The 17,877-nt window shown below is 37.6% G+C and overlaps 1 protein-coding gene across 6 annotated transcripts in view; it reads left to right on the top strand.

Annotated features, from left to right (window-relative positions):
• NRAP (nebulin related anchoring protein) overlaps window positions 1-17,877 on the top strand; it is a 54,494-nt gene that overhangs the window by 19,621 nt on the left and 16,996 nt on the right. For 3 of the 6 annotated variants that reach the window (XM_075423783.1, XM_075423785.1, XM_009934615.2), the window contains 14 exons: window positions 1,070-1,168; window positions 1,682-1,786; window positions 3,416-3,523; window positions 4,360-4,461; window positions 5,044-5,241; window positions 5,457-5,561; window positions 7,824-7,922; window positions 9,828-9,932; window positions 10,400-10,507; window positions 11,138-11,449; window positions 12,555-12,659; window positions 15,038-15,136; window positions 16,993-17,097; window positions 17,488-17,595. In XM_075423783.1, coding sequence (XP_075279898.1) covers window positions 1,070-1,168; window positions 1,682-1,786; window positions 3,416-3,523; window positions 4,360-4,461; window positions 5,044-5,241; window positions 5,457-5,561; window positions 7,824-7,922; window positions 9,828-9,932; window positions 10,400-10,507; window positions 11,138-11,449; window positions 12,555-12,659; window positions 15,038-15,136; window positions 16,993-17,097; window positions 17,488-17,595 — 1,758 coding nt within the window. The remainder of the gene's footprint in view (window positions 1-1,069; window positions 1,169-1,681; window positions 1,787-3,415; window positions 3,524-4,359; window positions 4,462-5,043; window positions 5,242-5,456; window positions 5,562-7,823; window positions 7,923-9,827; window positions 9,933-10,399; window positions 10,508-11,137; window positions 11,450-12,554; window positions 12,660-15,037; window positions 15,137-16,992; window positions 17,098-17,487; window positions 17,596-17,877) is intronic. The other 3 variants (XM_075423784.1, XM_075423782.1, XM_075423786.1) reach the window with 3 other exon arrangements.

The raw sequence follows: 17,877 nt of genomic DNA, 5'->3' as shown, positions 1-17,877 counted from the left end.
CCTTTCTGTGGAATTAAAATTCTCTCTGTCTCTGTAAAGAAGCAAATGAATTGTTTTAAGTACCGCAATCACTTTGGACCTGTGAGATAATTTAGGCCTTTTTTCCTAGTTTTTGACATGGCAGAAAGAACAAGTTTACATGAGGATACCTGAGATAAGAAGGTTCGCCTTGAAATAGTTTCAGTAACTCAAAGTCTTTAGAAATATACTCACTTTAATGGAAAAAAGCGTTCTTAAGAAACTAATTTTAAGCAATATGATTTGCAGTGTTTGCAAAGTGGTGATTACCTACAATGAATAAGGCCTACAGAGAATAATAATTGTGTCCTGCAGTATAGCACTGGGTCCTTTGGCAGCAACAGATTAGAAAGAAAGCTTCTGTAAGATTTTTTTATCTTGCAATATTTTGGAACTTAATATATTTCTTTTATATCTTTTTATTGCTAACCAAGTTAATGTGTTAGAAATTTAGTGGGGTCCAATCCAATCGGTGGCTGACATTAAAATGACTGGTTTTGTACCGTAAATACATATTTTTCTTCTCTAATCATCCACACAAAACTCTTACCACACAGGGAAATTCTGAGGTTAATTATTGCATTAAAACTCAGTAAAGATAATGTGTAAGAGAGTTCATTTGCTCTGCACAGCATTACGCTGGACAGACCTCTTAATAGACAGTTACAATGTTCCTGTATAAAGATGGTGTGATAAAGGTAAAAATAGTCTAAGTGATGGTTAAGAATATCAGTTTTATAGGAATACTTTGGGGGACCAGCTGAAACTGCATATTTTGAAGAATTTGTGGTTTTGAGGGGGACGGGTTATAAATGAAGTTCATGTTTGAAGCGGAATAAAAACTGTGACCTCAGACTAGGAAATGTTCAGAGCATTAACTCAGATCTCATCCAAGAGATCCTAGCATTTTTCCTCACCTCAATTTATTATGGTTTAACTAATGATTTATCCAGAGTATTAGCTAACACCACTTTGTCTATTCAATTTCTCATTTTCCACTCTGAATATTTTTTGCTTTATTAAATCTTTTTTTAATTTTATCTTAAATTAGGTAAACTACAGGCAAAGCATAGACAAGCTGAAGTACAGCTCTGTTGCGAGCACTCCACAAATCACTCAAGCCAAAATAAATGCGCAGCAGCTCAGTGATGTAAGTTCTGTCATCATTAGCCACCATTTCGTATTAGAATTATGAGAGAATTTTGTTTCATAGCTTTTGTAGCACTTAAGTGTTTTTATTCTTGATAGTTCATCAGCAGATTTACAACCAAAATGAGAATACAGATTGAATGAAATCACTTCCAAAAATGTGGCAAGCATACCAGTAGATCTAATATTTTCCTCCATTTTTAAGATTTCTATTAGTGTACTTTGTTGGGGATTTATCTTCTGTGTACTTATTAATGCACGTTTTTTAATAATATATATTCTATTTATAGATAATCAGTAACTATTCTATTTATAGAATAATTATTCTACTTCCTAGCACCTAGGGAAAAGTTATAATTACTTTATTGCGCTCATATTTATGTCAGCCATACCTATAAGTGTATCTATAAAACTAATAGCCTGAAATTCAACACCAGTCAATTAGTGAAACAGTCATAATTTTAGTAAGTTAAAAATAACTGAATTTGTTGTTGACTTTTTCAATATATGGCAGTTGAACTACCGAGCCCAGTACGAGAAGACAAAGACAAATTACACTCTGCCTCAGGACATACCTCAGTTGGTCAAGGCAAAAGCCAATGCTGAGTTATACAGTGAGGTAAGCCAAGCAATGTGGAAATATTGGTGTTCATGATGCTGTTAGTAGACAGAAATGAATGTAAAGATGACGACACTGTTTCTGGAAGCATTTTGCGTCTATCGTCGGTCTTTACTAAACAGCATGAAATATAGTAACCAGAATAGATAGGGGTACAATCTCAAATATAATGAAAACTCTAGGCTTTTTTTTCAAGACCTTTTCAGATGATTTGAATTTGCTTAGTAAATCAGTGTTCACTTCAAAAAATTAACTGCTTCTAAGGTGGTATTTTTATGAAGAACCAACCTTTGCACAGTTCAAATAACGCAAAGCCCACTGAAGTCAATGGAAAGAAATACAGTGACTTCAGTGAACTTGGATCAAGCCCACTGTTGCTGTCATGCATAATTCATGTCAGTATGTAGTGATATACTTAGAGACCTGGGTGTTAAAATCAAGCACTTGCAGGAAAAGTTTAACTTCTATTTAATTTTTAAAGTATTTTTCTGGCTTCCATTGTTATGGATAGTTTTGGAGGTGAAAAAGCCCAATAAGACAAATAAATGCTAAACCAGAAGAAAACTCCAGACTTGTTACTGGTATGACTGTTGTTTTCGAACCAGTTTCATAATTTTTCATGCTTCTGAACTGGCATCCTGCAGGTTTTTCCTGGCATATTCATACCTTGTATTCTTCCCCTATGTTTTATTTGAGTTGCATTGGTGGAATGTTGTGGTGCAACACTCTTGGTGGCTGTAATGTGTTGGGATGCATACTCATTGTTAGATTCTAGTAAAAAATAACCATACAAAAAGCCAAATTCAGAAATCAGGGCTTCCTGAATACTTATTAGGTGAACGCATAGTATGCGTGAAGGCATACTTGAGCCTGCTCTAATAGAATATCAAGTGGAACCTTGAAAAAGAGCTTGAACAACTAGCACTTTAACTTCCATTAACTAGTACTTTAATTTCCATTAATTTTCTGAAGTTAAGCTTGTGATTCTCATGCATTTCATCTACGTTTGTGATACAGTGCAGCTCATGAGTGTGCTTTTGAGGCAAATCTCCTGATCCACAAGGCCAGCTTCGCTGGTGTTTGATTCACATTGTGGGGTGATCTGAGAGCACATGAGTTGGATTCCTTTTGAATGCACCCAAACTGAAATACACTCTCCAGTAGCTCTCATAAAGAGCTGCAGCTACAAATAGGCATTCAGTGCATGGGACCTGACTAGCTCTAGTTTGGTGGATGGGGAAGAAAAATCCTGAAATAAGTAGCGTATTGTCTGATTCTGAGCACCAGCTTTTCTGCCCTATAGATCAGCTCCTGTTGATCTACACTATTTGTGTATGTAGACATAAGCACAGGCACTTTTGAAAAACCTTCCCTCCCCATGCCTGTTTAAAACTGATAGCTATTGGTGCATGTTCTGGGATTGTGCCTCTAAACTCCAGGAATAAAATTCTTGACTCGGCCATATCTAATTAATTAGCTCAAAATGATGAAGAACTATGACTTAAGAAGGTTCCAGTCTGTGGACTGAGCATATTTGTACTTCTGTGTTGCTCTTAGTCATTTTCATGTTCATTTGAAGATCTTGTGTGTTTATGTGCTAGTCACTTGTTGCTGTCTTTCCTTTCTCAGATTAAGTACAAAGAAGGCTGGGAGAAGAGTAAGGGACAGGGCTTTGAAATGAAACTTGATTCTCTACCTTTACTTGCTGCCAAAACTTCAAGGGATCTTGCCAGTGATGTATGTTATATTTAATTACCTAGGAATTATTTTCTATATAAATTGCTATAGCACAGGGAAATAAAGCTTAGTCCACTTTGTAATTTTAAGTCCTGCATTTGGCTGTCCATCTTTCTTAATGGCTGATGAACAGTTAGAAACTTTCTCAGACTCTGCTATGAAAATTTACTCTCTGAAAATTATTTTTTTAAATACAGGTGTACAGAAGGAAGCAAAATTTGCAAAATAACAATGGCTTGGTCGTCCCATAGTAATATTTGGTGTTTTGTTTTGTTTATAGCCTCAAAAATACTGTTATCATCCACTGCAAAGGGAATGCATATTCCTTTAGTCGGCTTCTTTAACATAAACGTGTATATAAAAAAATTTCCAAATGAACCCTTTTTAAACAACTTATTTAATGATTCGTAACTTGTGGAGAGGCAGAAGTGGAAGAAATGTTTCCTGCGGCTGGAAGGTGTTCAGCAATGATGGTGATTCCAAAATCCCACCTCATTATGAAAGTCAAATCTTGAATTCCTTCTTTGGCTTTTACGTGATTGATTTCTTATCTTTTGCTTTAAGAACCAGTTAATTTAGCTAAGTGGAAGACTTTAAGTTTATACGCATATCCACCTCAGAGGAGTGAGCCTTAGAGAATGAGGTGAAAGACAACATAAATGAGACCAGCCTTGCACCTTTGGGAATTTCTGAGAAAATCTTGGAAATCTGAAGTGACGAAATGAGAATCAGACTAAGCCCTTGTAAATTTTTACCATCCAAATCGCCAGTGAAAAACATACTTGGAATGTATGTAGTTGGGAATGTTCTTTGACTTAAACTATTTTTTTTCACAGATTAAGTATAAAGAAGAATATGAAAAAACAAAAGGAAAAGCAATTGGAACCAAAGATTCAAGACTTTTGCACTCTCTGCAGGTGGCCAAGATGAGTAGTGAGGTAACTTATTTATTTCTCTTACTCAGAAGGTGTTTTTCATAATTATGAATCTTTCAGCAACAATGTCTGACCTATCACTGCTTTCACTATAAGAAATTCTTGAAAGCGTTTAGCAAAAATTGGTTTCCTTACTCCGTTTGTTAATCTGCAATGATTGCATAGTATTTTACATTGCAAATCATATTGCTTTAAACAAGTCTCTCAAGAAAATTTTTTTACCGGTGGAGTATATACTTTGAGTTACTAAAACTATTTTAAGGCGAATTTTGGGGTTGATGATGTCCTTATTTTGGGGCAGGAAAATAACACCCTGTTAAAACCCCAGTATAACACTCCTACATAAAACTTCCAAGCAGATAAAAGTAAGTTTAAAAGTGTGATGTACTGTAGTAGAGAAGATGTCTCTAGAGTCTGCAAAATTCATCCTGCAGTCTGTTTTGTGGATCCCTCATAAGACCTTATTGCTGCATGTGTTTTTTGCCTAATCTGCGTAAGGACCCAAACAAACATGAAGATTTAAGATAGCTTTGGCTTTGCAACACACTGATACACACGAATTATTTTCATTCTTTCTCTTTCTAGATTGCCTACAAAAAAGATTTTGAGGAGAGTAAGACACATTTCCATCTGCCTATGGATATGATAAACCTGAGACATGCTAAGAAGGCCCAGGCACTTGCTAGTGATTTAGATTATAGAAAGAGACTCCATGAATACACAGTGGTTCCAGAAGATCTGAAGACCAAATGGGCAAAGAAGGCCTACGGGCTCCAGAGTGATGTAAGATGATACATACTCAGCTTAACTGTTACAAGCAGTATGAGTGTTTATAGACTTTTCCAGTTTGACATTAATTCTCATTTCATATGGATGCTGTTTGATTTGCACTATGACTTTTTAAAATGTCTTTGCAATGTCTTTGAAACTGGGAAGCGTGCACATGTTCACATTGTACCTGTGTTACCCATGCCAATAAATGCCCTTTTCCTCTACAGCTGTGGTATAGGGCAGATCTGATGTGGATGAAAGGAGCTGGGTGTATCACAGAAGGAAGTCTTAATATAAAGCAAGCCAAAAAGGCAGGAGATTTGGTCAGTGAGGTAAGCAAAGTGCTTATGCACACTTTATGCACACTTATTCCACTACATTATGTGGAATAGGTAAGGAATTCCTAATACGGTTAATCTGAGTAGTGGAAAAATGGATGGACGTTGTTTAGTTATTCAACAGTTTAGGAGATCCTGGATTAGAGGTTAAAAATATGTTTTCCCATTATATGATTATTATGTCAAGTTTGTGAGGCAGAAGTCCCCATAATAGTGCTTCCACCTCTTTTCATCCACCTGGCCATTTTGCAGAGAATCATTGAAAGGAATTTCCTATAGTACATGCTATGTGAAGTGCATAGAGTTTTAAGGAACAGTGTTGAAAATTGGCCATTTGCTAGCCACGTTTGGAAATTTCCTTGCTCTTCGACAAATAAGGGCTGTGACTTTACTGGCAGCTTCAGCTTGTGCTGCTTTTCATTGCTTTTGCTCGATTAATTCATGGTTTTGCACTGCTGTTCAGCTTATGGAAGTACACTTCCTCAGCTGCTTAGCTCTGGTTGAGTGGTCTCACTACTGCTAGGAAATCTAGAGGACAGTTAAAAGAATAAATTATGGGAAGTTTGACAAGAAAGACAAAATCCTACTTAGTGCTAGAGGAAGGAACAGAAGCCAGTTAGTTACTGGAGATCACACTCTGATACCTTGGGTCTCTGACATCCTCTCACTACTCCTGCAAGGGGAAAAAAATACATCTTAGAAACAGTAGAAAAGCAGCTACTCTCAGATCCAGTGTCTTGCTAGGGATAGACTGACATCTGCTGCTGTGGTGTGCTGTAGTAATAATCACTTCCACAAATATTTAATCCATAGTGATCTGCCTTTTCATTCCAGTGCTGTGTAAGGCCAAGAGATGGCTGACAGTCACTTTAACTAGAGACCAGTGGATATTATTTTAGAGATCTCTATTGCCATACAGAGCCTGGAATTTTGTCATTTCTTTGCAGAATGTCACTACATTGTGTTCCATGCAATGTGACAAAACATGCTGTTTTAAATCTGCCTCCCTCCCTTCCAGGTTCCTAAAATAAAGCAATGAGCACCTCTTTGAAGTGCTGCATGCTTTTTTAACTTCTATTTTGTGTTCCCCTAGCAGACACACAGCATAAACTGATCTGTTCACCCATCAGTTCAAACAGAAGTATTTCTCTCCTGAAATGCCAGATAATGAAAAAATACATTCATACCCTTCCTAGGTGGAATGCCCCACTTCATGGCAGAACTCTTAGAATAAGAATTTGACTAAAGTATAAAAGAAGTGTTTGTTCGGTCTCCCCTATCATAATGTATCTTGAAATAGGGTGCTGCATTTCCTTGTGCTGTCTCAAAGATAGAAAGAGATGCTTCGCTTGCTCTCGAATGAGTGATGCAAAAGGCCGAGGCAGAAACGGTGATTCAAAACAGGCCTGATCCAAAGCCTGATGAAGTCAATGAAAGTTTTCCATTTACTTTGCTGTGTTTCAGATGTAAAACATAAGTAACATGGAATAAAAGTAAGGGCAGTCTGATTTACCAAACTAGAAATGTTTGTCACTGTGCAAATTTGTCCTTTCATATAGATTTTATAAAAGTACTGGTACTAGAGGATGAATGAAGCACATACAAGACCTGAGCCTTGTAGAGGGCTGTCATAGCTGTTGCTCCCAGGAAGGCTTGACTGTGGTGTCTATGCTGAGCTCTACTTTGAAAAGAACTGGGAGCTGGTGAGGAATATCCTGAATTTAAGTTACTTTCAGGACACTGAAATTGCCCGTTCTAATTTAACTGATAATTTAGAAATATCCTAATTATTTAAAAATGAGTCAGTAACATATGTTCAGTGATTTGAACAACACGTGCATATGCTTTAGAAGTCTCATGTAAGAAAATGAGATAGTAATATTGACTGTGTAGCTTATGAGCTCTCTTGGGTCCTGACTTAAGTCATACCCAGTTTGTGAAGGATGCTGATTTGTTGGTGTGCACCTAGGTCTTGTAAGATATGTAGCTAGTACATCTGGCACCAAAGAGTATGCATGCTTGCGGTGTCAGCAATGATGCATTTGGCATACTCTTGCACTACCCTTCTTGCCTTAAAAATACTACCACTGGGTAGTAGTTGGAAGCTTATTTTGTTGACACCTGTGCTAGAACTATCTTGGGGATTTACAGGGGACTTTTGGCTCTAGCAGTCACGTACTTTTTGAAAGCACTACATTTTCGGGGAAAGGTAAATATTGTAGAAGCTTTTGTGTAACCTGCTTTAATCTGATGTAGAAAAAGTACAGACAGAAGGCTGATGCTCTGAAGTTCACCAGTGTGGCTGACAGTTCTCAGATCAAGCATGCCAAGAAAAGCCAGGAACTGCAAAGTGATGTGAGTCCTTGACTGAATTTGTCTCTTTGCAAGTAGCTTACTCATAATGTGGTCATTCCTGAGATATGTACACTGGGGTGGTGGTGGAAGAGAACACAGTCATGAAACATTTCAATAGATGAACTTTCTTAAGATTTTTTTCTAAGAGTTTTTATTTGTTTATTTGATGAATTCCCTCACTGAATTCTCTGAACTAGAACACCCCCAACAAAAATCAGACTCTAATGGGAATGGAAATGTGCAAGTGAGTCTTCTCATAAATAACGTCTAAGGCCAGAGAGAGAGAGAGGGATGCCTCTGCAAGACAGTCTTGGCAGCAGACTTGTGGGTGGTGCAGGATGGATTCAGGTATGGCTGAAACACATTCATGAGAGGATACCTGAGTATTCCTGAGATATTAATGTCATCTGCACAAAAACTGGTGATCCACAAGGTAGTAAAAGTGAGGAAACAAGCTGGAGGGAAAACACATTATTCCCAGCTGATCCTCAGGCAGTGCTTCAAAGCAAACTAAAATTAGCACAGAGACTGATACACACCCACCCCAGGTTCAGTGTTTCTCTCCACTGAGGGCACTGTCAGACTACATAAAGCTGTATCTGCCTTGTTGGACCACATGTTCTTCAGCTGTTGCTGGTAAGGTACTTTTAGGAAAATGATAAAATAGGCATATTTTCCCAAACTGAGTGCCTTCAGTATGGTCCCTATTCTTCCTTGGGGCTGGGCAGATGGTATTTCAGAACTGCTTGGTAGGACTTAGCTGACAGAAACTCACTTTTAAGTTTCTAAAAGAAGGGGAACCTGTTGTTTAAAATTGCTGACCAACTAACTTTGTAACAGTAGTGACTTGCCAAGCTTTTTTTTAAGTACTTTTAATATGCTGTGCCTTGAACTGAAGATACTGTCAGCTTCTCAGTTGTTATGTGAATGAAGCGTTATTGCTTCTTGATTGGTCTTTTTTCAGGCAGCTACCATATTTCCTTTTTCGGCTTCTGTGTGTCAATAAAAACCTGACACTTACTTGGTGAGTGTTGTGTGTCTCAAAGATGACATCAGGTTGAATCAGAGGAGAACGCTGGTCTCCTGACTCCCACTACTTATCTCCTATTTACTGGACAATGCTGCCTTTCTGTATGTGTGTTGAAGTCAGAAAAGTAAGCATGGATTTAGAGCTTTATTACAGGGACTTTGTTTTATTTTTTCTGTGAGGTGTAAGAAAAGTAGCACTTTGTGAAGTGGGACATCTTTTCATAGCTTTTCAACAGCTCCTCCAACAGCTTTATGGGCTTCTGAAACAGAGCAGTTAATTTCTCTGTTGACATTGCCCTGGAATATAAAATGGAGATATTTGCTACTTGGACCATAAGCGGTCCTTGATATTTTCATTTAAAGTTGGAATGTTAGTCCTCACTGGAGTATTATGTCAACAATTACATTTACGTCACAAATTTTTTCTGCAGATTCAATTGCTTAGTGTTTTTCATCTGATGCCTAAAATTCACTATTTCTGGTCCTATTAAAGACTTTAATTCCACCTAAAAAGTAGCTGCAGTTTAATATTGGATGAAATATATTCTTACTTATATTTTGTACAGAGTATGAATTACTGTCAGCTTTATAGCCAATTAAGTAGCTAACTTTAGGAAAGAGAATTAAAGTGTCCTGATATGTGTGTTGTTTCACTGCTTCCCTGAAATTTAACTGTGAGTAATTTGGTCAACCTGACTCTGTGGGTCAGCTTTTAAACTCATATTTGGCAAAAAAAAGTCATGATGCTAAAGACTAACTCACCAAATAAATTTATCCTAACAATTCCTTGCATATTTTGGGGTGTTTTAATCAGTATTCCTTCAACATAAAACATGGATTACTGCTTGTTAACCATGCTTTGCTTTCTGTGGACAGGTTGCCTACAGGTCAGGAAAAGAGCAGTTTCTTCATCAGTACACCATCAGCAAAGATGATCCTGTCTTCATACTGGCCAAAGCAAATGCTGCCAATATCAGTGAGGTACTGTGGTATGGATTCCCTCACTCCCATGAACAGTTACAGCTGCTGTTGAAGTGTTTGTTCTGTAGGTAAAAGTTAGGTGCTTTGTCTGAGAAGGTCCAAAAGTTTTAGATGTAAAAACTTCATATCTAAATTTAATTTCTTGCCCTTAATTAAATACTAGTCACATCTGCTGTTCTGAAGACTTGTCACTTTTAGAGTTTGAAGCTGTGTATTTTTCACATGCTTCCAGAAGAGTGGCACATTGACAGTTTCACTGGAACCAGTGAGACAGTGGGGTTACAGTATCCACAGTATCCACAGTTACAGTATGTAAGCGAAGACACCAGGATCTGATTGTTAGACATATGGTTGCTGGACATGGAATGTACACTGGTCTGATGTTACTTGAGAGCTTTCACTGTGATTTTAGAACAAATAGAATATATTGACGGTAAAAAGAGACTATGTTATTGTCATCTCTTTAGAAACTCTACAAGAGTAGCTGGGAGAAGCAGAAGGAAAAAGGATTTGTGCTTCGTCTGGATGCTTTGTCATTCTTGACAGCTAAGGCAAAGAGGGATCTGGCAAGTGATGTGAGTATGGACTCCATCAGCCTTCTTTATTCTTAGGACAGCTGACAGTCCAGGTTGCTACCGGAGTGTTGGGGATGTGTCACATATGTCTCAGTGCCCTGAGCCACCTTCGCTTCATTCGTGCTAAGAAGCAATGGAGGAGTTGTCTGGGTGATTGGCATTCCGTAATTAATCAGAAGGTTTGCTCTGAGCAATGCATAGTTTTTCCCCACACGTTGACTGTGTTTTCCTATTCTCATTTTGACCTGAGGGTGAATTTTAGAACTCAAAATGAAGTGGAAATCTCCCGTGAAACATCATAACTTAATCCATCTATGCCTGGCCAGAAAATTCCTGGAAGAACTTTCCGACCTCTGTGCTTAAAGAATGTTGTTTTTTCTAGAAAGAACCAAAAAGAAAATATTTCTTACAGCTTTTTGTGGACATACTATTATTGAGAAAAGGTTTATTCGTTAAAAACACTTGTTAATTTCTAAGGCGTTCCAGTTCTCTTTTGCAAATGGACTTCTTACTTGCTTGTATCAAGGACCGAGCGTGTCACAACACTGTTAGACCATTGTTTTACTACTAGCAGAGCTGTCGGTTTGGCAGCTTAGTTCATTTACTCACAGTCTATTTTTTTCTTCACAGATTAAATATAAAGAAGGTTATGAGAAGATGAAGGGTAAGCTGATTGGAGTAAAAGCTGTGGAGGAAGATTCGCAGATGGCTCATTCCCTTCAAATGTCAAAGTTACAGAGTGATCTGGAGTATAAGAAGGCATTTGAGGACACAAAGAATCAGTTCCAGGTCTCCATGGATATGGTTAACCTTGTCCATGCCAAAAAGGCTCAGAATTTGGCCACAGGGAGAGGATACAAGACAACTCTCCATCACTACACAGCCCTGCCTACTGACATGAAAGTGGCATGGGCCAAGTGGGCGTACGGATTGCAAAGTGATGTAAGTCCAGAGCTTAATGTATTTCAATACCCTTTATTTCAACCCCTTCAGATACTTAAGGTGGAGTTTCTTCACATGTTTGTGCTTTTAATGCCATGACATGGTTTTGCACCTATTTTTTCAACTATTAGACAGTAAATATGAAAACAGTAAGTATTAACCACTTATATGCTCAAGAGATATATTTAAGGTGTGCAATGTTTTTGAGGAGAGTTATAATCCTGTTTATGAGCATGGCTTCTTCAAAGCCTACTTCAAATGTTAATAAAACATTAGGATTTATATATGATGGACATTTATTTTTTTTACCTAACATGCAGGGAGGTTAAATAATTTATGGTGATTAAATTGGTGATAAAAGTCCATATGGAGACCATGCTCAGCTCTCCATATGAGACATGCTCAGCTGTAACCATCAGACGAACTGTCTGATACTGTAAATGGTTATTGTAAGTTAGACTTTCCATTCTGAGGTTTTAAGTCAGAACTTTTCAAGGAGACTAAGATACATATGTTTACAGGTCTTGTTGAAGTATAGCTGCTGAAGCCCATCTGGCTTCTTTGAGAAATGCAGATGTAGTGCTTGTATAAACTTTTGGAATTCAGTAGACTGTTTGTACGAGAGAAAGTGAGAAGTACTCCTGTGCTCTTCCTCCTTAAAGACACATGGAATAAACAAAAGAAAATGCTTTCCCTCTAGTATAACAAAAGGATAGGGGTTGGGAAATGCTAATAATCAGTTTCTTATCGTTGCAAATCTTTAATGATCTTTTAAACAGTTACATATGATCTTTTAAATGATTTTTTAAACAGTTGCATATACAATAAAATTGAAGGTGTAGCCACATTAGACAATTTACAAATGACAGTAAGGTGTAGACCTCTAAAAAATACCTTGCAAAGCATATTGCACAAGTGCTGTCGAGTCCTGATACTTCTATTTCATTCTGGAATTTTTTTGCTTTCCTTGCAACTGTGCAATAGTGAATAAAACAAAAGCAGGCACTAGTTTCACTTGGTTGTTGTTCCCGAGGTGGTTGAATCCTTTAATGGCATTTTGAGTGTATGAACACCAACAATAGGACTTTTTTTTTTTCTTTGTCAGAACCGATACAGAGCAGATTTGAATTGGATGAAAGGAGCTGGGTGGATAGCCACTGGGTCATTAAATGTGGAGCAGGCTAAGAAGGCAGGAGAACTCATTAGTGAGGTGAGATTTCATGACAGCATGTAACAGAATTTGCTGCATAATGCGTGCAAAATGTCTGTATAAAATTAAAATAATTTCCACTCAAAGGGGAAAGAAAAAGGCATACCACATGAAAGCCCTCAAAACCAGGGATAGGACTGGTAATTAGAGGGAGACCAGATACCAAACACACACCAGTAGGAGTCCATATAGCCTTTGCAAAAACAAAGTAGGTGACAAATGATATTATGAATAATAATGGCAATCAAACAGTGCTCAATTGCTACCCACTAGCCTACCTTTTTAATGAAGCAAAACAGGAGAGATGATGAAAAGATTCAGTCATTGGACCCAAGACCTTCTTTTGTAAGAGATACACGTTCCTTCTTGCTCCTTTTTCATATACATTCACGTTAGCTATTGAAATTCATATAGGTATCTGTCTGTAGCTATCTGTTGGTCCAAGTAGTTTTCATCCTTATTTCTCCCTATGACCAGGATCCCTTACAGGAAAAGGCGAATTCTAGAATCCTTTGTGCCAGTCCCATGAGGCCATCAAAAGAGGTTCTGGTAGAAATGGTTAAAAGGTTCATAGTATTCTGTTCTGTTATTTCAAAGTGAGTCCTACTGGCCAAATCTGCTGCAGTAGGAGACTGAATCCTGTGATTTTTTTAGATAACCACTGATGATGCAGGAATCATCTGTCTGTTCACTCAGTGAGAATAACACTGGTGTAGCGTCTCAGAAAAATATGGTCATCCTTTCACGTCTGCTTGATTGCTAACACTATTTTTTTCCGATGTAATCATACACAATGAAGAAAGATGACTTTTTTAGGCACAATAAACCAGATCCTCAGCTAGTATAAAGCAAAGTGTCTTCATAAAAGCTAGTACAGCAATGCTGACTGGAATAGTAACTGTGAATCTGTATAGGTATATGATTTTGACCTGCTAGGTTGTTTATCTCAACCTTTTTTGTGAGTGCTAAATAATTTTATGTGGCTATGAGACTCCTCCCTTCTTACACACAGTGACTAGCTTTCGTAATACTGCTAAAAAGCAATTGCTAGAATATAATTTCTGGGAATTTTATGTAGAGATTAGAGAGTCATTGAATAGTTTGGGTTGGAAGGGACATTAAAGATCATCTATTTCCAAAACCTCTGCCATGGGTAGAGACACCTTCCACTAGACCAGGTTGCTCAAAGCCCCGTCCATCCTGGCCTTGAACACTTGCAGGGGTGGGGCATCCAAAACTTCTATGGGTAACCTGTTTCAGTGCCTCACCACCCTCATAGGGAAGAATTTCTTTCTTATATCTAATCTAAATCTACCCTCTTCCAGTTTAAAGCCACTACATGCCCGTCTGGTCAAGTCATACTTGTCTCTACAGCTGATCAGGACAAAGCATAAACCACTTTTGTCACCAGTTGAACTTTGTAAGATTTCTCATTTTTAAGGGATTTCTTTCTGAAAACAAAACGTTGCTGAAGGTTGTAATACCTTAAAAGAGCTAATGTGTTTTACATGGGTGTTTTGCACCCGCAAAGAATCAAGATGTTGCCTCAGATAAACTTCTGTGGATCACAGCTCAATTTAAAGGAGGATGACATGCCTTTAAACTTGAACACTGAGTTAACAACTTCCAGAAGAACCATGAACGTGCTTGTTGACTTGGGAGTTCATCACAGGCATTGGGAAAATTTAGTATGCACTGTTTGAAGAAGAGAGGAGTGTTGATGGCTATAGGACAACTCATGCAGGAAGGGAAGCTTTTAGTGACCTGGCCATACAGAGAAAGTGTCATTTTGCCATCAAATAGCCTTCATCTTAATTATGTATATATAAGAAGATCTCTCAGAAGCTACTATGGGTCCTTTCTAACAAGCAGAATTAACATAATTATCTAGAAGATATACCACAACAATTAGTGACAGAGTTAATGGCTGCACAGATTTGCTATAGATGTTAGGAGGAAACCTAAACACGGAAACAGTAGGATAAACAGTTGCTATAATTAACACACTACAATCGTAAGTCATTTCTTGCTTAAAGAAACTATAAATAAAAAAATATAATCAGTCATACTGTATTTGAAGTAATCTGAAAAAGATTTTAAAATCTTGAGTTCTGGAGTATTTAGGTAGGCAGAATCTGATTTTGAAATGTTTTTCTCATATTTAGGGAGAAATACTTTAATATTAATCGGCAAAAGGTTATTGTTAAATTGAAACAAATATTAATCTGAAAGTACCTAGGACATAAAGATGAGGAAAGAGGAATAATAATTATGTTCACAAATTCACTCTAATCTCCAGCAACCTATGATTTTTCTCTTTCAAATAGCATGAAAGAGCAGCACAAAATTCACAGCTTTGATCTTTTTCTGCTCAACAGAAGAAGTACCGTCAGCATCCATATGCTTTGAAGTTTACCAGTATTAAAGACACTCCTGAGATGATCCAGGCTAGAATTAGTTATAACCAGGCTGTGGATGTAAGTTATAATGTATATACATTATGATTATAAGAGTGGTATCCTCTTTGAACGACCTGATTGAAGCACTGGCTTTCTCTCTTTTTCTTTCTCTGAGATTATCTTTGGGAAAACCATGAAACTCCTGTGTTCTGGTGTGGCGTGTCTCACTAAAAGCATGTTTCTAACTTGGAATGGGAAGTCATAGACATCCCACTGAAGTGAATGGGAGTTTCATGCAAAAAGGGCTTTCAGCCCAATTTTTTTTTAGAAGTAAAATTTAGGAGTAAGACTGAGCTTTGGCCTTTAGAGACTTTTGGCCTGTTGAGAGTGATTGAGGAAGAACACGTTTTGGGTTCTTTCCCCTTTTCAAACAGATCTTTCAGATTTCAGTTTCTGCATATTCTTTGGAAAAAAAATGTAAGGCAGTATGACAAGGAAGAAAAAATAAATTATTTCAAGCTGTCATCCTGCTGAGAGAGAAATCCAGGAGGGGAAGCCTAAAAGGGAAGGATTGAGGCTGTTTGGTGTTTAAACATGTTTATTTTTAATAGAAGAGCGATTTAGAAATATTGTAGACTTAACTGGGATAATACAGAAGTGAATAATAAGCAAAAGTCACTCAAAAAAGACAAGTTTCAAACATGAGAGGATGTTTTATTGTGAAAATAGATATTTTTAAAGTGACGAAGAAGATGAAAGACTTTGTGTAAAACACATGCTATTGTAATACTTATAGTGTCTATGCCTTTGGTTTAATTAATAAGATCCAAAAGACTTACATCTCAGGCAGGATAAATAGAAGTCATTGTATTCCACTGAGCCACAGTCAAAAACAGTCTGCTGCTCTACTTCTTCACACATGCAGTTCTCATTAGTTGTCCTGTTGTGGAGCTGCAATACAAGTGGACCTACCTGCTAAAGAAAGTGGCAACAGAGTGAATTGGAGAGGTTCATTCTAGAGGGTCTCAAACCCTCACACAGAAAGAATAGCCTGGGAAAGGCAAGTTGGGTGGTCAAGAGATGGGTCATATCTAAGGTTAAAAAAAAAACGGTGGTTATCTGTACTCATCTGAAAATGACGGTGTCAATGTAAGAAGAATTTAAGCTAGGAAAGAAAAATAATGTGGAAGAGGTGAACTCTGTGTAGCCATTGTAGGGGAAGTTCCAGTAACTGCATAGAACTCCTCTTATCTGTTTGCAGACCTAGGAAAGTTACCTAGTCCTGGACCAACCTTATATTCTTGCTCCAAGGACTGATATGAGTAGCCCACATAGACACCTGTTTTACAATGGAATCAGTCACCTTCTGAATTTTTTTTCACCTCTTGCCATTGACTATTGAGTACCCCCTTGCAACTAGGTCTGGAAATAAATTTGGAGTAATTGCACAGATAAATACCATCATATTTATTTCCTAAAAATTAAGAACTTTGGAGAGATGTGTTTGGGGAACTTCAGCACTCCAGGTTCCTGTGGAATTTCAAAGTGTTGGTGGGCCACTCATGCCTGCACATCCTTAATAAATGCTATTTATTCTCACTCTCCCTATTCACATATGTTGAAAGTCTTACCAAATTAATATTCAGATACCTGAATTTTCACATGCATTGATTTATACACTCAAAACTTCAAGGAGTTCCTTTCTAGCATACTCTAGCTGATAGGTGTATCTGACTCCCAAAACTTTTTGAATACTTTTTGATTGATACAGTTGCCAGTATTTATTAATGTTGCTCTCACTGTTCTGTAGTCTTTGCTTGCCATAAACATATTTGTTAATGTTTTTGTCTGAACTAGTGATTGAATGTGTAGTGAGTACTTGCTGAGTACTGATTGAATGTGTAGTGAGTACTGAAATTCATCTCTATTTACAGAGGCTGTACAAGGAGCATGGAGAGAGTATAAAGCATCAGTATACACCAACAACAGATCTTCCTGAAATCCTTCAGGCCAAATTAAATGCCATGAATATCAGTGAGGTATAAATCTGACCTTTAATATTTTAAAGGAAATTGAAAAATTTGATAGTGCTTTGCTATTTGTCCTGCACAGGAAATCGTACTCAATTTCTTTCCTTTCCCCAGCACAAGATCATTCTATGGTCTAAATATTTCTGAAGTAGTAGGAGAAATCAAACTTCTTATCAAACTTCTCCGAAGTTAGAAAGATTAAGAATGAACAAATACATTTTTAGAATGGACATTTCTCATGTTATTATTGCTAGTGTGTATTGATAGTTTCAGTTATGTTAGCCCTTTTTGTTAGAATAGAATGAAAGTAATGTGGGAACATTGCTAGCATAGCAATAATGCTGCAGTGTCAATGCTTTGAACAGCAACTCTGCTTTACTCCTATTCCGTATTTCCTAGATTCGCTATAAGGAGTCCTGGGGAAAGATGAAAGACGGTGGCTGTCAACTGAAACTAGATGCCATTCCCTTCCAGGCAGCAAAGGCTTCGGGTGAAATCATAAGTGATGTACGTGAACTTACTGCTGATACTGTCCAGTAGGATATGTCAATCACTCCACACTGTTTCTGCTGAGTGACTCGTGATGGAAACAGCATGTCCAGCCAATTCTGCGTCTCGGTGACATTTGGTCTTGGTCTAGTTAGTTGTGCTCTTGGAGGTGCAGACACAATGAAATGTTTTTGGTAACTAAGCAAAGGAAGGTTTGCGAAAGCAAATACCTGCTAGCAAAGTTGACCAACTTGCCTGCTGTAGTGATCAGACAATCATAGGGATTCTTCAGGAGCTGTC

Source organism: Opisthocomus hoazin, chromosome 6, assembly GCF_030867145.1.
Source record: "Opisthocomus hoazin isolate bOpiHoa1 chromosome 6, bOpiHoa1.hap1, whole genome shotgun sequence".
In the NCBI taxonomy this organism is placed as follows: Eukaryota; Metazoa; Chordata; class Aves; order Opisthocomiformes; family Opisthocomidae; genus Opisthocomus; species Opisthocomus hoazin.
This window is presented reverse-complemented; position numbering and strand designations above follow the sequence as displayed.